This window comes from Odontesthes bonariensis, chromosome 13, assembly GCF_027942865.1.
Source record: "Odontesthes bonariensis isolate fOdoBon6 chromosome 13, fOdoBon6.hap1, whole genome shotgun sequence".
Classification (NCBI taxonomy): domain Eukaryota; kingdom Metazoa; phylum Chordata; class Actinopteri; order Atheriniformes; family Atherinopsidae; genus Odontesthes; species Odontesthes bonariensis.
Window position 1 is genome coordinate 36639838 of NC_134518.1, and position 24788 is coordinate 36664625.

General features: G+C 40.1%; 1 protein-coding gene across 1 annotated transcript in view; it reads left to right on the forward strand.

Annotated features, from left to right (window-relative positions):
• The first annotated feature begins 640 nt into the window (after window positions 1–640).
• Window positions 641–24788, forward strand: part of sparc (secreted protein, acidic, cysteine-rich (osteonectin)) — a 32742-nt gene continuing 8594 nt past the window's right edge. The window contains exons 1-5 of the mRNA XM_075482018.1: window positions 641–734; window positions 15191–15256; window positions 16861–16941; window positions 20023–20110; window positions 24018–24139. Of these exons, the coding sequence (XP_075338133.1) occupies window positions 15200–15256; window positions 16861–16941; window positions 20023–20110; window positions 24018–24139 (348 nt within the window). The 5' untranslated portion in view covers window positions 641–734; window positions 15191–15199. The remainder of the gene's footprint in view (window positions 735–15190; window positions 15257–16860; window positions 16942–20022; window positions 20111–24017; window positions 24140–24788) is intronic.

Here is a 24788-nt window from a genome sequence, read left to right on the forward strand (position 1 = left end):
TATCACAATAAAGGAAAAAAACTACTTCCTTACCAGGAATTTGGAGAAATCGATCAGCTTTTTTTCAAACTGAAATACTTTGAGGTGATTTCATTCACATTTCCCTCCTGATAAAGGGTCAGACTGACTGCTCATACTCACATATATTAAAAATATTCCAAATAAAACATGATATCAGAAGGCTCCAACATTAGATTTACCTGCAAAGATGCACATTAACGGTTATTTATCTGATGAAAATAACATTTATTGACAAAGAACCTTTCAAATTCAGAATATTTGATTAATTAAACCCCTTTTCACTGAATGTATGAGCAGTGATGAAGGTTTTACTGAGTCAGCTTCACCTCTGACCTCTGACCTCTGAGGGAAACAGCTGAGTGGGGATATAAATGGGCAACAGACCTTAAGATAAACACACATGTTTTCCCAAATTCTGTGACTTTATAGCACCAAAAACCTGCTTCTGCTCACTGGAATTGTGTTTTAATGATCTTAAACACAAAAGCTCTGACATGGCGACCCTCACAAACTTTAAAGAAGGCTTTTCTGCTCAGACTGTGGAGGCAGAGAGTTAACATTAAGCCCCTCCCACCCGGGCAGGAAAGCAGAGGGGGGGGTCTGTGTCCACACTGGGACGTCCCACTGGAAATGTCTTCTGCGTGAACTGCTGAGCCAGTTAGATCTTCCCGGGCCCCGCACACGACTGACTTCTCTGCTCTGCAAAGCCGAAGGTAAGAGGTCTCACTCTGTGGCCACTTTTACGGGACTGTTTTATCTCACTTTCAGAGCTCTGAATCAAAGCTTTCCACTTCTCCGTGCAACCCTGCTGCGGCGTGTGGCCGTTTAACCTTTTAAAAATAGAGTAAATTCATGTCATTTCATACAAATCTGCATTTGTAAGGTAAAAGCTTTGGGTTAGTCTTACTTAAGGGCAGTAAAATCTAGTTAAATCACACATTTATCACCTACTATAACTCTCAGAATCCCACCTGAGAGATTCAGCAGCACCTGTTTGCTTTGTTGTTAGATTTCATTTCCAGGTTTAAGAATAATAACTCAGACGTCTGATGTGTGGTTTCAAAGGCAGGCAGCTTGTGTTACTGTTAAAGCAGCTGCAAAGGTCTGTGTTTAGGAGGATTCATTCTCTGAGGGGGCATTGTGTGCCACATCGGCAGCAGGGGGGGGGGGGCTATGGTTTAAGGTTGGGAGGAGGACGGATGCAGACGGTTTCATTATCTAATATCTCTTTGTTTCGTCTCATCCTCTGGGTTCGTGGTCCACTTTTAAATGGTTGGAGTTTAGTTTGGCTCCCTTTGTGAGTCTCAAAAATGGGTTGAACCTGACATGGTCTGCCATACTTTTTATTTGTGTTTTCTTTTTTATGTTCACTTTGACCCTAAGAAGCAATAATCAGAGGGTCTGCTCTGCTGGAAACATGGCGAAAAAAAACATTGTGGCCGTTTTAGTGTATGTACCCTTCATTTTTTTGACAGAAAACGTTGGAAAAATTACAATTTTCCACAAATCCTCAGTGGGTTGGGTCAATAAATGCATTCCAGATGCACAGAACACACGTGGACACGACATCCGATTAAATTATGACTCTTTTGGCTCAATTTAATGCAAAGAAATCAGGCGTTTTTTCCACTTTTTTCCTAATATTTTCATCTTTACTTCATCGGCAATCAATTATTCCCCCAAATTATGACATCAGTCAATATGCCATTCTGTTCACCAAACAGTATACTCATTCCATAGAAAAAAATCCAACCAAAATCATTGGATCTGTGATGATTTCACTGCTCGGCCTCAAGAACCTCAGTAGAGTTTTAGACTATTCTCAAAAATCCGAAAGACTTCCTGGATATTTTGGCTCTTAGTGACTTCTCAGCCACTGACGATAATAAAAGAAGGGAATAATAATAAAAGAAGGGAATAATAATAAAAGAAGGGAATAATAATAAAAGAAGGGAATAATAATAGAAGAAGGGAAAGGGTGGAAGACATTCTAACAAAGCCCGACAGACACAGGCGAGCGTTTTCCCAACAAACATCCCTCTCTGCTCCATCTCCCTCCCTCCATCCCCTCACCCCGACTCCCACTTCTCTGATTACTCCGAAGTGAAGGAATGCGGGTTGCCGTGGCGACCAGCCACCAGCTGTTTCTCCGAGTTAGTTCAGATGCCTTGGAAGTGTCGGGGCTGTGCGACCTACAGAAAAAGCTCTATAAGTTGTTCTTCTGGGAGCAGCTTTTAACCCCAACCCAGAAAAATGGTTTTTAAACGACAAGGGAAACATCAGCTGTGGACCAGAACTCTGTGTCAGAGAAGCTGAAATCACCTTAAAGCTGTGGAAACTGTGGTTCTCACACTTCTTATTTTGGTTATAAGGTAACTATGATGAAAGACTGGGCAAAAGTGGAATAAAAATCACTTAAAATATCTGAATATAATTTTTTTAGATGAAAAATGTTCATTAATTCGTCTTTTTTTATGCACGTTTTCTTTATTCACACTAAAAACATCTTTAGCTGAAATCATCTTAAAGCTGTGGAAACTGTGGTTCTCACACTTCTTATTTGAATTAAGATAACTATGATGAAACTGGACAAAAGTGGAATAAAAAGCACTTAAAATATCTGAATATGTGGAGAAATACATTGATTTTTCTATTTTTAGAAGAAAAATATTCATTAATTCGTCTTTTTTTATGGAGGTTTTCTTTCTTCACACTTCAAACAGCTTTAAAATCTGTTTTTTATCTGTCTTAACTTAGAATTATTCTACACGTCTTTGTGTTTTTCTAACTTTTGGATCATCACCAGTCGTTCGAGTCGTCGTTCCGTCTCTAATTTCTTCTTTTAAGGCTCTAAACCCACAAAACAGCTCGATGCTCTCATCCTCCTTCATGCTCAATTTCACATTTCTTGAGACAAAGTTTCAGAAAACACAGATCTCATCCCCTTCCTTTCAGTCCAGAGGAAGTTCTTCTTTTTTTCCCCGTTTCTCACACCTGTCAAGGATTTCTCTGAGCCCTCTCTGGAAAGACTAAAAAGACTCTGGAAAGTGTAACGTGTTGGCGTCAGCGCCAGCGAGGTGGAGACGGAGCGTCACTGCTGCTTAATTGTTGAGGTGGCAGGCCTGGACTGAACTGAACTGGGAGGAGGAGAAGGAAAAGAAAAGAGGAGGAGGAGGAGGTGTAATAACAGGCCAGCTTGGCAAGCTGCAGAAAAGCGCTAATCCCCCCGACAGGAAGGAAGGATTCTGCTGCCGTCTGAGCTCGATGTGGAGACCAACAATCTGCAGTTTAGTGTCTGTGAAAAGGACAAAAAAAGGAGGAAGAATGAAAGAGAGACAGCAGAGATGAGAAACAGAGTTTAAAAAGTGGACAGACGGTAGACTAACCAACACAAAAAGCAGCAGATGCCACCAGGCGGGACTTTCTTCTGGAAGTTTTATACGTATACTGATGCACGGACAGCTGGAAAAGCTCCTTTTACATGAAGTAAAATGATGAGTTTTTGAATAATGAACTAAAAATGATGATAAAATAATCAAAAAATGAACTAAAAAAATCCTAAAAGTGAGGATAAGTGAATTTAAACTGCAAATTTATCTGATAAGAAAAGCATCGAGATGAACAAATGTTGCTCTGAAATAGTCACAACAATCATGTAAAATAAAGGATGAAAGCAAAGAGAGTTAAGAAGAACGAGAAAGCTGCAAGCAGCCTTGAGCGGGGAGGGGTTTTTGAACATTTCTAGGGGGCGCCACTGAGCCATTTAGCTCCGCCCACACACGATACCCTTTACATACGTACGAGGTCGTCAGGGTGGACGTGTGTGCCAAGTTTCATGACCTCACGATGATGATAAGGCTTTCAAATCACAAACGCCATCACACGATTTTCACCGCCTGGCCACGCCCACACCGTTCAGAGTTTGGAAAAGTTTCTCCATGAATGTTTCCCCCCCCCCCCATGTCTTAAGAGTAACCTGGCCAAGTTTGAAGTCTGTAGCATTAAATCTGTGGGACGAGTTCGATCAAATGCAAGGCGTGGAATCGGTCAAAAATGGCACCAAAACGCACTTTCCATCCAAAATGGCCGCCTTCCTGTGGACGTGGGACCATGGCGGCAAGAGACTTTTTTGTGCGTCTGGGCATGATGAATGAGTGTACCGAATTTCGTAGTCCTACACGAAACGAACCCCATTGCAGGGACCATTTTTAAGCATCGTAGGGGGCGCTACAGAGTCAATGAGCGACTCCCAAAAATATAAAGTTTAGATTCTTTCATGTCGTTGACGCAAAATTTCAAGAGCTTTCGAGCAACTTTTGCAAAGAAGAAGAAAGAAAGAAAGAAGAAACCTTACAGATAGAATAGCAGTTTCTCTGCTCGGTCCCTAATTATCTGGAATGAGCATCACACAGCAGCAAAGGTAGCACGTTCGTTTGGATTCCATTTGCAGAGATGATGACAGAAAACTCAAAAAGATGAAGAAGTTGCAGATTCTGGGCGTGCAGGATCTGATCCGATTAACGGAGGAGGTCAGGTGACTCCCAGCTAACAAAGATTCTGACTATCCCTCCCAGTTCTCCCCCATTCATCCTCCCTTATTCGTGCTCTTTGTGCTCAGTGATACAGGTGACTGCTTCTCCCATTATAACCGCTTCTTTGTCCAGGAAACTGGAAAAGAGCTCCAGCTCGGTCCCTGGAGGGAAACTGAATCTGTCGGGTGTCTAATTACAGCAGTTCAGCCGTCTGACCGAGCGAACCAGCCAGTACAGCGCACATCTGGAATCTGCAGAGCTTCTTTAACTTCTTTAATTCCTCTGCCAGCTTCACACTGCAGATCAAAGAGTGTTTGACTGGAAGAATAATCTGTGGGAAACGTATTTGGAAAGCATATTTCACCATCTGAGCCTTTATAAGGGACTGAGCAGTGAAAAAGTGCAAGGACCCTGTTGTATCTGTAAGGATTCTTCTTTCTTTCTTCTTCTTCTTTGCAAAAGTTGCTCAAAAACTCATGAAATTTTGCGAGCGCCACCTGCCAGCCGACGACATGAAAGAATCTAAACTTTATATTTTTGGGAGTCGCTCATTGGCTCTGTAGCGCCCCCTATGATGCTTAAAAATGGTCCCCGCATTGGGGTTAGTTTAGCATGGGACAACGAAATTCGGTACACTCATTCATCATGCCCAGACGCACAAAAAAGTCTCATACCGCCATGGTCCCACGTACACAGGAATGTGCGTTTTCGTGCCATTTTTGACCGATTCCACGCCTTGCATATGATTGAACTCGTCCTACAGATTTAATGCTACAGACTTCAAACTTGGCCAGGTTACTCTTAAGACATGGGGGGAAAGAATCATGGAGAAACTTTTTCAAAACTTAAAGGGCGTAGCCGTGGCAACGCCTCAAAGTTCGATGACTCGCCACAAAAAATGAAGTCGCTTAAAACTCCCACATACATTATCCAATCTGTCCCAAACTTCATACGGTGAATGCTGGACCCAGCCTGAACGCGCACATATAACATAGTGACATCCTCCTATAGCGCCACCTGCTGGTGGCTGGAAATGTCTTTTTTTTTTCACACCTTGCATTTGATCGAACTCGTCCTACAGATTTAATGCTACAGACTTCAAACTTGGCCAGGTTACTCTTAAGACATGGGGGGAAAAAATCATGGAGAAACTTTTCCAAACTCTGAACGGTGTGGGTGTGGCCAGGCGATGAAAATCGTGTGATGGCGTTTGTTATTTGAAAGCCTTATTATCATCTCAAAGTCATGAAACTTGGCACACACGTCCACCCTGACGACCTCGTACGTATGTAAAGAGTATCGTGTGTGGGCGGCGCAAAATGGCTCAGTGGCGCCCCCTAGAAATTTTCAAAAACCCCTCCGCATTGGGGTTATTATGTGCTCATACGTATGAAAAGGGTATCGTGCGCGTGCCCCAACGTGCGCACATCTCGGTCCCGCATACAGCTGCTCGCAGCTTTCTAGTTTAAAGTTAAAACCATCTTCCATCAGATCACAGACTCTTTGTAATTCACCAAGAAGAGCTCCATCTCTGCTGACTTTCCAGCACCTGGTTGACCTTTTGCACAGCTGTTAGGCCCCTCCCCCTTTTATCCATTTTCTTATTTACGAAGAATAAGCAACGCGTCGATCATGAAATTATCCGACAGATCTGCTGAAAATGAGTGCAGATGGTGCGTATTTGGACGCAGCCTTGAACATTTAAAGTTTATAATTATTTTCAGTGTGGTATCAGCTGCAGTCTTCCTCTCAGAGTTCCGTTCTCAGAGTTTTTAACTGAATATTTGCTCGTGCTCGGAGCGGTTTGTCGTCAGAGAGACGACAACAGGTTGTTTATCCAGGCCTCCGAGGCCCGACTGTTATGTCACCGAGGAGCAGCAGGAGAAGGAGTTCCTCTCAATCTGTTCCCCTTTAAAGCCTCAGCGGAAAAAGCAACAGAAGCACCAGCGTATCGCAGCGACAGCGGGGGGTGATATCTGAATTAGCGACAGTTCCAGCTCGGGTTGTTTTCCTCCAGAGCGAGTTTACACACTTGCTTACCTAACTAACCCAAATTAAATACCTTTGCGGGGGAAAAGGGGCCCCTTTATGAGCCTGAAGTTTCCCTTTTAGCCCGGGTTTCTGTTTGATTATGAGAGCGGCTTTCCAAATAAAATAATTTGCTTTACTGTTACATCAGTTTGCCCGGCCTCCTCCTTCCTGCTGAGCCAAACAGGAACGTTTTAAAGCACATATGATCGGAGCACCGAGTCCCTCCAAACCAAACACTGAGCCCACACTTCCTGGGGAGGAGACCAGACGCTTTTTCCTCCCCTTGCAGTTACATTAAGCTCTATTTTCTTTTACTTATATAATCTGTTGGAGGTTCTTCTCCCTTTTCTTTTTTTATTCTGTCCTGGTGCAGACGTCCCCGTCTGCGTTGCCCTGCCAGGGTTCCTGTAAGTTTCCACGTCCCAGCCTGCTTTTGACTGCTCAGCTTGACGTTTTTTGTGCTCTCACACACAGTGGGCACCACTGTAAAAAGGTTCTGCTCCGACACCGGTGCCAAAAGGTCGCAGCGGCTCTTTGTTCTCAGTCACAAGAAACTGATTTCATTCCTGATTATTTGCACCGAGTTTGCACAGAACCAAACCACGTTATAACTCTAAGGAAACAAGCCACGCTGGTATCCAAACTCCCACATACTTTTAGCTCCAGGCAAGCTTCCAAACAACTGGAAAGTTTGAGCCTTTGTCTGGTGGCACTGTCTAAAGGCAAGGCATCTTTATTAATACAGCGCATTTCATACCACAGGCAACTCAATGTGCTTTACATAAAGACAAGGCATTTAAAAGAACAGCATAAAGCAGCATAAAAACAAGCAATTTAAAGAGAATAAAACAGTTAAAAGCAATCAAAGAAGAGGGGGAAAAAGAAAAATATCAAACAATTTAAGAGGATTTATAGCATTGTGCTTTAAAATGATTTAAAGGAACTCAACCATAAGCAAACGCAAAAGAGAAATGTTTTTAACCTGGATTTTCATACATTTAAAACCTGAAAATCCATTCCCCCATCATAATTACCTCCAAACTAAATTCTAAAAGCCCATTCCTCAGTTAACCTGAACCCTAAAACCTATTCTGAACTCTCAGCAGATCTATGGGCCAAGCTCTGATCTTTTTTCATGTTTTTTTGTCATTTTATCCACATAAAAACGACTTGAAAATCAGTAAAAAGTCTCTCATTTAGATCTTAGTTCTGGCCTCAGTGTTCATATCTGTTGGTTTAATTTGTTATCAGTGTCCAGAAATCATCAGTTCGGAAGAAGGAAAGAAAAAGAAAAAGATAAAAACAAGCAATTTAAAGAGAATAAAAAAATTAAAACACACACTTAAAAGCAATCAAAGAAGACGGGAAAAAGAAAATATAAAACAATTTCAAGAGGATTTATAGGATTGTGCTTTAAAATTATTTAAAGGAACTCAACCATAAGCACACGGAAAGAGAAATGTTTTTAACCTGGATGTAAAAGTGCTTACAGTTGTGGCTGATTTCAGTTCTGCTGGTAGTTTGTTCCAGTTGTGTGCAGCATAACAGCTAAAAGCTGCTTCAGCGGGTCCAGTTTGAACTCTGGGCTCCACTATCTGCCCTGAGTCAGCAGATCTCAGAGCTCTGCTGGGTTTATACTCTGCCAGCATGTCATTCATGTGTTCTGGACCTAAAAGCCCACAAAGATCTGAAAAATCTTTCTTCGTTAAATACGTTTTACAGTCACTTTGATACTAATTAGGATAGATTCAACAACATTTTCAGATTTCTTTTTATCCATCTTCTGCAACCTCGTGCTGCTGCATCAAAGCTACAGGAACAAAAAAAAAAACAACTTGTTTGTGGTTGTTGTTTTCCTAAAAAATATGGTTTTTAATATGATGATGAAAACTCTAAAATCCTTAAACAAGCGGTGAGATTTAGAGCTGCAAACCCCGACAATCACAGCCGATTGTTTCTCTCTGCACCACAGGAAGTGAGGACAATCATACTTTTCAAATCTGAGTTTTTGGGGAATTTTAAACTTCCATCTCAGGGTGAGTAACCATAGCGTACAGGAATCAATCCAGATGTTGCACGGCTGCAGTTCGTTCCACGAACAACAAACTATTTTTGTTTTCTAGCCATCTGAAAACGAAGAGCTGACTGCACCGTTATTTGCATCCTTGGAGTAATGAGATATTATATATGTGCATGTAAGACACGGCTCTTTATAGACCAGACTGCACATTTTACATTGCAAAGTTCTAGTTAACAGTCTGAAAACCAAGAATAGAAGTATTCCTAAGTGCTATAAGGGTAAATGTTCAGTATTTGCATGTAAAACAAAAGATTCCATGAAGAAATATTAAGAAAATACTTTAGAATAATCCCCTTAATTCAGTGTAACTGTAAGAGTAACACGGCTCTCTGGTCATGTTCTGCCATCTGATTGTGAAACTTGCTCCATGGAAAGAATGCCGACTTCAAACAAGCCTTTTCAAGCTAAAGCAAACACGCGTCAGTCCTTTCTATGAGACGACATGGAGTATTTGCAGTGCAGCATACCAAACTTCTATCATCCAAATGTCATGTTTCTCTCCAGGGTTTAACCAAACCACACTTTACTGCACAAATGCAAAAACTTTGCCCTTTTCAGTGCATGTGTCCGAACATGTCGTCCTATTCCCAGCTGGGCGAGGCGTTCCTCCACCCAGGGCCGGCCCAAGCCTTTATGGGGCCTTAAGCAGAATTTCATTTGGGGCCCCCCTACCATCACCTCAGCTCCAGATGCCTCATTATTCCACAGGCTACACTGTTATGTGTGTAACGGACCCACAATCATTAGCATTATTTGTAATCCTCTTACATTATACAGGTGTCATTCTTGTTTTTAACCTTAAAGGGATAGCAAACTCATAAATATGGTTTAATTAACTTCAACATAAAGAGTGATGTATAAGCATGGCTCATTAATTTAACTATTTGAAAGTAACATCAGCAGGCTGGAGACTGCATTTATAATAAACACATTAAATAGTTTAATTTCTTTCAGATGTGCAATGGTGTGCAAAATGTTCAAAATACAAAATAGAATCAAATGACATTCACATTATCTTACAGAAAAATAAAGTTGTAATCAAAATTAAATACTTAAATAATAAATACAATACTTAAATAATTTTGCCCAACAGTGGCAGCAGCCAACAGGAGGCGTAATACAATTTAGTTTAAATTATTCAATGTTATTTTAATTTCATGTATATATTTACTTTTTTATCACAACGTCTCGGTGCTCTCTGGGGCCCCCTGGTAGCGTGGGGGCCCTAAGCGACCGCATAGTTGGCATATGTCTTGAGGCCGATTTACCCCCATGGCGTCGTCGCTGGTGTCATACATACTACATGCACTGGAGGATGGTTTAATTAGGAGGTTTAATTTGTATGGCTAAGCTTTATTAATCCATCGTTGGTTTGGTTTAAAGCTGCTGGCTTCTTAAGCGAGATGCAGGAATTCAAACTATGCACGGCTCTGTTTTGTAAATCTGAACGTCCCTTCCTGATCTCTGCCAGCGTTGGGCATGTTTTACAAACTGTTTCAGCCCACTTCATTGTTGTCACGCCGCATGAGAGATTTCCCTGAAGGCAGACGAGACAAAAAGACTTTTTCATTCCAGACGACAGAGCAGACTTTGAACTGTGAATTCAGCCTTCGCCAAAACACTTAAACTCGCCCCTATCAGTCGGTGATGGGACCGAGATTATTTCAGATGAAACGGCTGATTTCATGGAGATAATATACATCTAGAAACAGGAAGACTAAGCAGTGTAATGGTCCGTTACCAAACCTTAAAGATGAGAGGAAAAGAGAAGCATTTCACACACAATGGAGGCTCAGACGGGCAACAGGATGGGAGAGGGAGGCCGATCCAGACAGAGACTTCTCTCACGACAGCCACATTCAACAGGAAATTTATAAGTTTCCTATCTGAAAGAGTAGATGTTTTCCAACTTATACAGTTTATTGCAGCACCAGGACACCAGGAAACCCAAATAATCCCTTCAGTCAACATGTCCTGAGACTGCTAAAACAAAAAGTACATTTAACAAAGATAAGAGGGCACAGGTGGCTCTGTGAAACCTAAACAGCTCCCAGATATATAAACAGAAATGTTGGCCTGTTGTTATGGGGAAGATGCTCGATGAAGAGTTATTTTAATCATTCATCTCAGAACTACATTTCAGGCTAATCTGTTACACATATGTAAACATTATAAAACAAAATTACTCTTTTATTAGGAAGCTTTTAGACTTTATTTTCAGGGAAAATAAAGTTGAGTAACGTCTGATTTATTTGTTAACACAAGCATTCAATCAGACAGACAAAAATACTAAATAATCATCTTTAGGCAAATTAGAGTTCACCTTATTGATAAAATAAATTAAAATGAATTTATTAATTACAAAATAGCTTAAATTAAAATAATCCAGGTAAATTCAAGAACTTTAATAAAAGATAAAAGAGACTTAGGAAATGTTTAAAACATATGTAACCCATATGTAACCTAAAAAACAAACATTCACCTATCCATGGGGGAAAAACGAGTTTAGGAAACTTAGCGCTACATGTTTCCTCAAGTTAGATGTTGAGTTTCTGCTGAAATGTGCGTTTGTTTTGGTTGACACAGAAGACACATAATGTAGCTGCTGTTTCTCACTCTTTGTAAGGTAAACATGCTTTCAGTATGAGGCCTCGTCTGCGTCTTCATTGTTTGCTACAACTGTAAACTGTAAAGCTAACCCGTCCCGCCGCTGAGATTGAGTATGGTCACGTGACCAGACTGCACGGCTGCGTCTGATTGGTGAAACACAGTCAGGTGGTAGAGCCTTTGGCGGAAGTCTCTGGCTGTGTTCGAAACCGCATACTTCTCCTACTACTCATACTAACTTTCTGAGTTAGTATGTGAGTTTGAGTAAGCAGAAGTTCCCGGATGCATACTAGATTCTCTGAAATGTTGGGTATGCATCATGAGGTTACTACTCATACTCAAACTACCCAAGATGCAACGTAACGTGACGTCGCCGATCGTCATTTCCTGTCAAAACGGCAGTTTCAAGCTAGCTACAACGAGGGTAGGTTCACTTCCTGTTTTCAAAACAAAAGCACCAATTGTATGGTAATGGCTTTCCCTATGATAAAAGGCAACGGGTATTTTATTTTGTGAAAATAACCGGAAGTGCGTTAGCTCACTGCGGCTAGCTTTAGTAGCGCCGAATTCGTGGGAACAAAATTGTAAACAGCCGGTATTTTGTCAGGTTTTCAACACGTTGGGGATCTAAACGACTACTTTCTCACCTGAAAATGTTTCAAATGTTGCTAAAGTTTACAGAGTTTAGAGCTTAAGAGAAATCAGCTTCAGGCCGGCTGAGCGAAATGCATTGTGGGTAAACGCTCTGCATACTGTCTGATCGATGAGTATGTATTATGCAGAATGGAAGTATGCAGTATTTAGTATGCGGTTTCGAAAACAGGCTCTCTCTCTGTCAGAATAAAACATTAAAATGAGGCGTACGCGGGGGGATAAAAATAATGAGGCGTAGAATACCAAAGAGGTAAGAAGAAAAGTAACCAGCTCATTGTAGCCTAATGTAGCGGAGTAAGAGGACAGTTTCTGCTGCACACATCTACTCAAGGAAAAGTAAAAAGCATAGAGATTTAAAACTACTCCTAGAAGTATAATTATTTTTAAAAACTTACTCAAGTAAATGTAACTGGTTACTACCCACCTCTGGCTGAGAGTTAAATAAGTAGATGGGTTCTCACAAAAGTGTGAACTCTGTGAATGTGTTGTAGATGCTGAACACATAAAAGATAAAGGAAAATTTAATGCTACATGCTTGTAGAAATGAGGCGTTTGGCGACAACTGTGCACATTAACTGGAGAGGGAACGAAGTCCTGCTTCATGTTTTAAGGTCCCTGCACTCCATCATCCCGGTCATGTTATTACTTTCCTGTCGGGGTTTTTTCAGAGCGTATGTGTGTTTAGAGAAGCTGTTTCTCCTAAACAGAGGCCTGGAGGAAAAACCAGGGAAAACGTGTTGCCTCAGGCCGTGGAAAAAAGTCGCCGCGAAGGAGCACAGCTGTTTACGGGCCCGTTTTCCACCCAAACGGCAGAACAATGCGCCGAATGCACAGCTGCTTCAGGAAGGCCGTGTGAGACGATTAGAGATGCTCAGATGTATGATTCTTGCTGCTGTGTTGAAGAAAGAAAAGGAATATAGTGTTTTAAATATCAAACTTTACTTTGAGAGAATCCAGGCCCCAGAAAAAGTCTTTTGAAAGCTCAACATTTTGTTCTTTTTCTCCTACTTTGGTTTCATCTTAAACTATTAAAGGGAATATAAACACTGCTCCATTCTGTGTCAAACAGGCCGACTTTTAGTGCTTTTCAGATGCATTACACACATTATAATGTTTTAATCAGTCTGTTAGAGTGAGTTAATACAGCTTAGGTCACATTTACTTAAAGGGATAGTTTGCTAGCCTGATAAACCAGCCTAAATGGATTGGATGTCTAATTTAGTCTGGCACCGATCAATGGATACAACGGAACATTGTTGATGAGCACAACCCGTTGTCTTTCAAATCGCGTCTGTGCCTATAGGCCAACGCTCTGACCAATCAGCACAACTGACTGTGACGTAGTAAGCGCGACAGAAAGCTTTGGTGGGAGGGGACTCTTCCAAAACTGATGCCAAGCACATACTCTATAATAGGACAGATACGCCACTCACGGTGCATTTCCGGTTTCCAACGAGGCGATTTTGGTTGCAGTTCCACCTTCTTTCCACGTGGGGCGCCCAATTTTGGAGACCAGAATTAATGGAGTCCTATGGAGCTATACGCCCTAGCGTGCCCTTATCTCAAGATATAATTTTTTCTCTAGTAATTCGAATGTTGTTTTCGAAAAAGGATGTTTAGAAAATACCCATGGCTGAGTTTTAGATTTTTAGAGCCACTCATTTGCTTAAAAAAAGGATTTGAAGTGTATATGACGTCATACATAGCTGGTCGACCAGCTGTCATTAGCACAATGCTAGCGCGTTGTGGACAACAAGAAGCCAACCAGTAAGAAATCAAAGGGATATATGTACTCGTTCAGTAGATTTTTTACTTGAAACCCATGTTGAGCTCTCAGAAACTACATTCAAATCTGAGCGCTCTTGAGGAGACTTAGGTGAAACTGACCATTTGTAGCATCTAGCTCCATTGGGCCCCATTCATTCTGGTCTCCACCGACGCTCCCAGTGGAATTCTGGTGGAACTGCAGCCAAAAAGCCGGTACAATGGGGCTTAATACAGAGTGGCAAGGCTGTTCGTTATAATGGCTGTGTGCCAAGGCTGAATCAAACGAGCACTGTTCCATCGCCGCCGCCATTTTTCTTGTTGTGCTTTCGCTTGTCTATGTTCGCTTCCACTGCCCAACGTCGCACTGCTCTGTCGTCACTCCCTCAGAACCCTCTGGCCCGCCCGCGTTGATTCAAAACACATCTCTGCGTTGTGATTGGTTTAGTTGCCATCTGCCAGATTCAGGGCAGTATTTTCAAAATGACAAGTGGATCGAGGCCAGACCCAACCGCAGGCAAAACATTTTGCCGTCCAGCAGTTGGCGCTGGTTTTCCAGGCTAATAGTTCGCCTCTTCTGACATGAAGCTGTGTGACATCCCATATCAGCAACATCATTTCTGAACATCTTCTTACCCCCTGCTGCGTCCTGTGAGCAGAGTTCCAGCCTCGTTTTGGTGTTGATGAAGGTAGTCCGGCTAGTTGGCTGGGGTTTAAAAAATAAAGCGTTTTGCTTCTCAGAACAATATGCGTTCAACAGAGTAATACATTTGCATCACAAAATGGTTCTCCAGGAAAAAGTCAGGTATATATATAAAAATATTATATTCTTATAATATTTTATAAAATAATAATATATTTTATTATTATTATTTAATATTATTTATTACATAATTATTAAAATGTATTGAATAATAAATAAATAATAAAGAATTTATTAAATAATAAATTAAATTCGTATCACTGCCTGCTTCCGAGCAGCAAACACCGTAAAAGACGCGGCTGTCGGCAGGCGGCAGCAGGCAGTGATACGAAGGGAGAGAAAATAGGGCCAAGAGATGTGAGGTCTGACTTTTTCCTGGAGAACCATTTTGTGATGCAAATGTATTACTCTGTTGAACGCATATTGTTCTGAGAAGCAAGACGCTTTATTTTTTAAACCCCAGCCAACTAGCCGGACTACCTTCATCAACACCAAAACGAGGCTGGAACTCTGCTCACAGGACGCAGCAGGGGGTAAGAAGATGTTCAGAAATGATGCTGCTGATATGGGATGTTATACAGCTTCATGTTAAAAGAGGCAAACTATCCCTTTAAGGGTTCCTCTTGGTTTCATTCAGACACATGCATGAGAAAGGCAGGAAGAGCGACGGTATGTGCATGGTTTGTCACGTAAAGCTCTCTGAGATTGAATCTGGGAAACCTTCCCCGAGAGGAGTCGATTCTGCTCTGTAAGTTAACGTGAACGCTAACTGGATAAACTTTCTCTCTGTGTTCACAGACTCTGAAGATGAGGGTGTGGATCGTCTTCCTCCTGTGCCTGGCTGGCCACGCCATGGCTGCTCCTGTAAGTTGCACTGAGTGTCTGAGCTGTCGTCCTTTTGGGATTCTGTTTGGTGAACTCTCTCCTTTCCTGTGACATCACCACGAGTGACAGTGCGAGTTAGCGTTTGTTAGCGTTTGTGTGCTATCACAGCTGTGAGTTCCTGTAGGTTATTACATGTGAGTGCAGTCACATATAAAATCTGTTTAGATGAAATGTTTGTTTTCCTAAAGCCAGTCGAGTGTAACTCTACACTGCAAATTAATTTGGTTCTTACCAAGAAAAAAAACCTTACATTTCGAAGTGCTAGATATTTTTTCTTGTTTTAAGTCTTCAACTTAACAGTATAATCTTATATCAAGCAAAACTTTACTTTTTTGTCTCAGGCAGGGAATCATAAAATGAGACAATTAACACTTAAAAATAAGATGTATTACGTTTCTCCTCCAAAGTCTCATCAAAATAAATCTTGTTTTAATATTCAATAACAAACTCAACATGCTTGATTCAAGAGTCACACAGAAAATATCTGAAAACACACTTTATTCCTTGGATTTTAAGCATATGACAAATGTTTGTTCACAAAACTGCCTTTGTTAAATCTAGAAACAAGACTCCTACAATCTCAATTTAAGAAATCTTGCCAAGTCAAATTATCTTGCTGCATGGACAGATTTTTTCACTTGTTTTGAGTACCTTTTCCCTTAGTTTTAATTTTTTTTATCTTGTTTGAAGACCCCTCTTTTTTTGCAGTGTATGTGCTTGTTCATGTGCATGAAGCTTCCCATTTTAGGGATAATCTGTGAGATCATCGTCTGACTCCCTTCACTCGAGTGTGTTATAATGTGTTATAATGTGTGTGTTATAATGTGTGATAATGTGTTATAATGTGTTATAATGTGTTTTAACGTGTTATAACGTGTTATAATGTGTTATAACGTGTTATAACGTGTTATAATGTGTTATAATGTGTTATAACGTGTTATAATTTGTTATAACGTGTTATAATGTGTTATAATGTGTTATAATGTGTGTGTTATAATATGTCATAATGTGTTATAATGTATTATAATGTGTTTTAACGTGTTATAACGTGTTATAATGTGTTATAATGTGTTATAACGTGTTATAACGTGTTATAATTTGTTATAACATGTTATAATGTGTTATAATTGTTATAATGTGTGTGTTATAATGTGTTATAATGTGTTATAATGTGTTGTAATGTGTTATAATTTGTTATAACATGTTATAATGTGTTATAATGTGTGTGTTATAATGTGTTATAATGTGTTATGTGTTGTAATGTGTTATAATTTGTTATAACGTGTTATAATTTGTTATAATGTGTGTGTTATAATGTGTTATAATGTGTTATAATGTGTTATAACGTGTTATAATGTGTTATAATGTGTTATAATTTGTTATAACATGTTATAATGTGTTATAATGTATTATAATGTGTGTCTTATAATGTGTTGTAATGTGTTGTAATGTGTTGTAGTGTGTTATAATGTGTTGTAATGTGTTATAATGTGTTGTAATGTGTTATAATGTGTTGTAATGTGTTGTAGTGTGTTGTAATGTGTTATAATGTGTTGTAATGTGTTATAATGTGTGTGTTGCAGACCGAGGAGGTTGTGGAAGAGCTGGTTACAGAGGAGCCATTTGTTGAGGAGGAGCCAGTTATTGAGGAGCAAGTTGATGAGGTCAGTCCAGATGTTGCTCTGGGTTAGAGAGCTCATCAGTCACGGCTTTCTTTAAAAAAAAAAAAAAATCCTTTTCTGGAGGAAACCAAAACAAGTTCCCCTGAAAAGAGGCGATTTTGAGCCACTTAAAAGAAGACGGTCAACTTATAAATTCTAATTTGTGGGTCCGTCTTCCTCCCTCTCTGCTGTGCTTAAGCTCTGCTTTTAAAAAAAGCCGCTCCCTGCATAGGAGTTTATTATATTATAACGCAAGAAAGTAACCGTGGCACCTGTAGAAATGTCATCAGACACGTTTACACTACCTGTACACTACTCTGCGGGCTAAAACTAGCTTCAAGACAGCGGGTGCATGTGGTCTGGGACCTGGATTATAGCAGTAAAATGCCACCCAGAATATACTACATAAATCCTGTATATACCCTGTAAGTAAAACTGTTCATCGTACAGTTAATGCACAGAGATGTGAAGTCCTCAGAGATGGGCAGTTCTTCTTTTAGCTTGTAGAAGAAGAAGAAAAATCACAAGCTGCAATAGTCCAGCAGCAGAGGGACGGAGCAGTCTCCATGTCCAAGGACCCTGTGAATAACGTCAAACCATTGGAATTCCTTCCCGGAGGCCAGTTTGGGAACTGTGAAGTTTGGCGGCCCGGGCTGGCTTCACAAAGTTCTTTTTCCATTTCTCACAGACCTGCACAGTTGTCTTCTGGATATCCAGCTTGGTTAGATCCACAGCTGTGTCTGTTTCCTCAGACGAGCCGTGCACACCGTCTGTTTTTGGCAGAAAGAATAAGCAGGATGGGCTGCGTAACTTCCTTGTTTTTAAGCAACTAGTCTCCCCACATCACCCCACAGGTAAATCCCTTCTTCTTTGGCGCCTCTTCATAACAGAGTAGCCCCCCGTTTGGCACGTAGGGCGTTTGTCTGGGCCAAGATCCCAAGCTGCGAGGCAGGGAGCTGCGATCGAGCCCTGCAGCAGCACAGGAAGGGAGAGTGGAGATGCGATTTGTCCTGACGTGCACCGGCTCGCTTTGCTCCGATAGTATAGATGCTGCTGCTTCTTCTGGCTATAACTCAGGCAGGATGGATTCTTAAATACTATGAGGGCACCTTCATCAGATACAACAAAAATGTGTTTTTATTCCACTGTGAAGATTTTATGATCAAGGAAGCCACAGATTTCTGATAAAGCAGCTGACGGACTGAGGAACGAAACACTTTAATTCTTTATAATTAAGTTCTTATTTTGGTTTAATGAGCTAAAAATGTGACGACGTCCCCCAAAACAAACCAACATAGCCGTTTATCTCCCAGCTGGATGAATGCTTCTTTAGGATAATCTACTCAAATACTTTTACTGTCATGTGACTGTCATGTGAGTCTGATTTAACATCTGCAGTCTGAGCCACGCAGCTGCTCAAATCTAATCTGTGACGGAGCTTTGGGGTTTTAACTCGACAGCTAAACAACTCGCTCTTAAAGGGACAGTTCGCCTCTTCTGACATGAAGCTGTGTAACATCCCATATCAGCAGCATCATTTCTGAACATCTTCTTACCCCCTGCTGCGTCCTGTGAGCAGAGTTCCAGCCTCGTTTTGGTGCTGATGAAGGTAGTCCGGCTAGTTGGCTGGGGTTTAAAAATAAAGCCTTTTGCTTCTCAGAACAATAGAATAGAATAGAAATAGACACATACTTTATTCATTCATGGGGGAAATTCAAATTAGTCAAGTAGCTCAAAAAATTTATAAATATTTACAATGATTGTATATTAAAAATAACAATAATAATACCAATTCTGGTAAAAATACTACTACTAACTAATAATAATAATAATAATAATAATAATAAACGAGTAAATAAACAAATAAATAAAAAAAATTAAAAATCAATCAATTTGAGAAGAACTCAGCAGTCACTGTTAAAAAGCCTTATGGCTTCCAATATGCGTTCAAAAGAGTAATACGATAATATAGTAATACGCAGTGATACGAAAGGAGAGAAAATAGGGCCAAGCGATTGTGAGGTCTGACTTTTTCCTGGAGAACCATTTTGTGATGCAAATGTATTACTCTGTTGAACGCATATTGTTCTGAGAAGCAAAACGCTTTATTTTTTAAACCCCAGCCAACTAGCCGGACTACCTTCATCAACACCAAAACGAGGCTGGAACTCTGCTCACAGGACGCAGCAGGGGGTAAGAAGATGTTCAGAAATGATGTTGCTGATATGGGATGTCACACAGCTTCATGTCAGAAGAGGCGAACTGTCCCTTTAAAGCCTCAGTCTCAGTAGAAATCAAACAATCAGCCACCACGGTCCCCGTCACTTGGGAGTTAAAACCGTGGCTTTCAATGTTTCTGTGGCCTGTGGATCCTTAAAATAATCCTTCCCTCAAACCTCTGAAGAATTCTGGGCAGTTCAACCAAAGAATATGTTTTTCCTGAGGACAGTTAGAGAAAAACTGTTGTTTCTCTCTCATATTCTAAATTTAAATAGTCAGATTTAGCCGAGCTGCATGGTTATGATTGGTTCCTACTTTAAAGACCTGCTGTCAGCGTAACCTTTTAACGTTGGAGATCCTGAACCAACATCCAAAGCGGTTTCCCCCTGAAGCCTTTTAGCGAATATTCCATCTCTTTCTGTGTTTTTTAACCTTATTAGGGAACGCACAATGCCCTCCCTAATCAGCTGTGACTAACGCCACGCTGCAAACAGAAACTGGAGCTCTCGTGTGAACATTTTACGGTTTCCTGCTCCAGAGGTCCGGCGGGACCAGAGATCCCACAGCTGGTAATTTTAGCCTCTGGTTCGGCTGGTCAGGAAGCCGTTGGTTTTTTTTTTCATAGCCTCACCACATGTGGACCCAGCTGCATGTAAACGTTGGATATTTACAGCCTTCCATCACGTCTTTATTGATGACATTTGAAGGTTTTCTTCAGGGTTACCAGGCAGAGTTAAGTGGTTTAAGTGGACATCATGCAGAGATAATAATAAGTAAATCAGGGGAACAGTTTTTTTCTTTTCTTACTTCAATGATCCATGGAGAACTTAAGCATCTCATCCTCTGACCTTTGACCTTCCCCAGGAGACCGAGGTGGGAGCCAACCCAGTGCAGGTGGAGGTTGGAGACTTTGATGAGGCCATCGATGTTGTTGAAGACGTTGCTGCAGAGAGTAAGTGCACAACTTGTCTGTTACTCAGGAGTCAGCTTGAACTGTTTATCCTAACCATAACATCCCTCACACACGCATAAGCCAGCTTTCAAACAAAAATTCACTGTTATTAGCTCGTAAGGACCAGAATTCCATCTCCAGACGGTGACTGTGTAAACGTTTTCATACATTTAAAACCTGTAAATCCATTCCCCCATCATAATTACCTCCAAACTAAATTCTAAAAGCCCATTCCTCAGTTAACCGGAACCCTAAAACCTATTCTGAACTCTCAGCAGAACTATGGGCCAAGCTCTGATCTTTTTTCATGTTTTTTTGTCATTTTATCTCAATGACTCAAAATAAGTAAAAAGTCTCTCATTTAGATCTTAGTTCTGGCCTCAGTGTTCATATCTGTTGAACTGCATACTGCATACTACATATGCAGTATGTTGTATGTAGTATGCAGTATGTAGTATGCAGTATGCAGTATGCAGTATGCAGTGTGCAGTATGCAGTATGTAGTATGCAGTATGCAGTATGCAGTATGCAGTATGCAGTGTGCAGTATGTTGTATGTAGTATGCAGTATGTAGTATGCAGTATGTAGTATGCAGTATGTAGTATGCAGTATGCAGTGTGCAGTGTGCAGTATGCAGTATGTAGTATGCAGTATGCAGTATGCAGTATGCAGTGTGCAGTGTGCAGTATGTAGTATGTAGTATGTAGTATGCAGTATGCAGTATGCAGTGTGCAGTGTGCAGTATGTAGTATGTAGTATGCAGTATGCAGTATGTAGTATGTAGTATGCAGTATGTAGTATGTAGTATGCAGTATTGGAGTATGTAGTATGTAGTATGCAGTATGCAGTATGTAGTATGTAGTATGCAGTATGCAGTATGTAGTATGTAGTATGCAGTATGCAGTATGTAGTATGCAGTATGTAGTATGTAGTATGCAGTATGCAGTATGTAGTATGTAGTATGTAGTATGTAGTATGCAGTATGTAGTATGTAGTATGCAGTATGCAGTATGTAGTATGTAGTATGCAGTATGCAGTATGTAGTATGTAGTATGCAGTATGCAGTATGTAGTATGTAGTATGCAGTATGCAGTATGTAGTATGTAGTATGCAGTATGTAGTATGTAGTATGCAGTATGCAGTATGTAGTATGCAGTATGTAGTATGTAGTATGCAGTATGCAGTATGTAGTGTGTAGTGTGTAGTATGCAGTATGCAGTATGTAGTATGTAGTATGCAGTATGCAGTATGTAGTATGTAGTATGCAGTATGTAGTATGTAGTATGCAGTATTGGAGTATGTAGTATGTAGTATGCAGTATGCAGTATGTAGTATGTAGTATGCAGTATGCAGTATGTAGTATGTAGTATGCAGTATGCAGTATGTAGTATGTAGTATGCAGTATGCAGTATGTAGTATGCAGTATGTAGTATGCAGTATGCAGTATGCAGTATGTAGTATGTAGTATGCAGTATGTAGTATGTAGTATGTAGTATGCAGTATGTAGTATGTAGTATGCAGTATGCAGTATGTAGTATGTAGTATGCAGTATGCAGTATGTAGTATGTAGTATGCAGTATGCAGTATGTAGTATGTAGTATGCAGTATGTAGTATGTAGTATGCAGTATGCAGTATGTAGTATGCAGTATGCAGTATGTAGTATGTAGTATGTAGTATGCAGTATGCAGTATGTAGTATGTAGTATGCAGTATGTAGTATGTAGTATGCAGTATGCAGTATGTAGTATGCAGTATGTAGTATGTAGTATGTAGTATGCAGTATGTAGTATGCAGTATGTAGTATGCAGTATGCAGTATGTAGTATGTAGTATGCAGTATGTAGTGTGTAGTAGGCGGTTTCGAACACAGCCTGCAGCTCTTTCCTTTATGAGTTCCACCTTATCTGCACACCAAAGACGTCGCTGTTAGCCCACCTCTGCTCCTCTCTCGTAACTCGTACACACTAAGCAGAGGCGTCTCAGCACCTTATCAGCATGTGATCGCATCGCAGAATCAGCTCCAGAGTTACAGCTACAACAGAAGCTCCTCCAGATGAAAAGATTTCAATCCTTCACCGTCGATAAGCCGTCTCCATCTAAGAAAAGCCAAACCTACGTTTACTTATGTTTTGTCTCTCTTTTTTTCCCCCCCATTTTCTTTTTTTTATTAAAATAAAAAGAACAGAGGGATGTAACAGAAACGTACGTGGTATGTTGGGACATCAACATCTGGGTTTCTTTAAACAATTAAATAAAATATCAAATAAAATAAACAGGAGACAGAGCAACCTTTTCCTTAGACAGAAGAGCTGTGTATCAGATTATGAGAAAAACTGAAACAAAACAAATAAATCCCGAGAGTTAAACAAAATCAATAAATAAAACAAACAAAAAGATAAAAACACCGCCACAAAAACCAAATCTATCAATTTGTTAAATCCACGAAATCTGGCCGTGACTGTTGTACATAGGAGACCCATTCTGACTTCTTTTTTCTTTCTTTTTTTAGTCATATAGGTACTTTTAATAATATTAATATTTACTTACCAGGAACTTCCACTGTTAATCTAATAACTGTGCAGGCTACTGCCTCCTTTTTCTTCTTCTTTGCATCGTATGTGGGTGTTTTTTCAATGTCATAGATGTTGCTTTTTCTCACTTTTTCTCATCACTTGTGGAGTTTTCGATATCATAGAAAAGTTTTTCTACAAACTGAACTCCAACTTCCACAAATAACTCGTTTCAGTAACTCGTATTTTCTGCACCGACAGCCTCTACACCACCACAAGTGTTTGATTTAGCTGCGTCTTATTCACCAGATCCTGCACCTACACGGGTTTCAGGGTTCAGAAGAGCCTCAAACTGGCAACTCAAACAGTTATAATGACAGAGTGTCTCGTTCTGCAAGCAGACGGCTGTGATTATATGTTCCACCCGACTTTAAGAGGCAACTCAGCCACAGCCATGACAGCAACTGTGGATGGTACATGCTGTTCTGAGCAGGGCAGCGCCGCTAACTCTACTCTGAAGTGTCAGAAATACAGTCATCAGTCATTAGAAAATACTCAAGCCATCATTTAACATGTTCAGATGATTTTTATTAAGTTTTCAGACTATGTTTGTTAGTTGTTTCTTCTTTTCTGACCCGTTTTTCAAGCCTGATTTAGCATTTATGTCTGATTTCTCTACATATTGATGAAAATAAAGGCAAAAATCAATGTCTGGCAACAAAAACCAGATGGTTTTTATATCATAATGACAGATTCTTCAAAGACAGAGAAAGTGTGATGCCAGTGGACAGATTTATGAAAAATAAAATGTAGAAAAATAGAATTATTTAGAACGGTACATGAACCAAAGTATCTTAATTATCTTATCTTAAATCATAACACTGAAGAAAACGTTTCTCTCCTAAAGATGAACAGTTTGAAGAATTCAATCATTTCATTAAAAGATAAAGATGTTTGAAGTAGTGACATTTATAGTATTTCTGATATCTTTTGACTAATTTTAAATGTATCATATGATTATCAAGCTTATTCTGCTGTAGAATTAATACATGTCATTATTTACACTCTTATTGTGATGACTCAGTTTTAGTGCTACTTGCAATAAAAGGTATTTTATTTAAAAAAAACTGCCATTTTTATCTTTATATAACTTTTGTATCCGTTTGCCTTCATCCTCTCCCACAACCGGGACAAATCTGACCTTATCTGCATGTTGGTTATGATTTCTGGCTGATTTTATCCATGTTACAGCCTATATCAGCTGATACTGATTACACGCCTATATTTTTGTGCATCCCTAATTATGAGTCCACCTTCTGAGCCCAAACCGTCCCAGTTTTCTTTTATCAGTGATAACTGGGTCAGTTTCACAGCTCAGCTTCTGTTTTTCTCCTGCAGATCCCTGTCTGAACTATCACTGCAAGAAGGGCAAAGTGTGCGAGGTCGATGACAGCAACACCCCCATGTGTGTGTGCCAGGACCCCTCCACCTGCCCCGCTGCTGAGGCCGAGTACGAGCACGTAAGTTCAAAATCAGCCTCTTAAAATCTTCATATGATCACAGGACAACAAGTCACCTAATTATTTTAGTTCACGTGGGATGTTAAAAACCATAAAAACACATTTTCATGTAAGTTGATGCATCAATAATGGAACAAAATTCAATGTTTTTGCTACCGTCTCGTGTGACTGAAATTCGGCTAATAGCTAATAGCTAACAGTCACGTGATTATGATGACGCGCGAAGGCGGCGCGAGTTCAGACGGAGGACAGGAAGTAAAAATGGAGAAGCTCATTCATTCTTAGAGATTATAACAAATGTGAAAAATCAACTATTCGGACAAAATACTTAAAATTCCCAGTAGTTAATTAAAAAAAATATAAACAACATCTATCTCTCAAATGAATTTTTAAAAAGAAGATTTAAATTTGTTGTAGAAAACTGTTATAATTGCAAAACAAATCTGGAAACAACATATTTTATGAGTGTGAGACTGTCCAAAATTTGTGGAAATCTCTACATGACTTATTATCGTCCAGTTCCATAAACACAGATTTCTGCTCTTTTCAAAACATCCAAGTAGGTGTAATCCTCAAAGATAAAAAAAAAACAGAGTTCTTGATAAATAACCTCATCATCATCACTAAATATTATATTCACAGGTGTCGA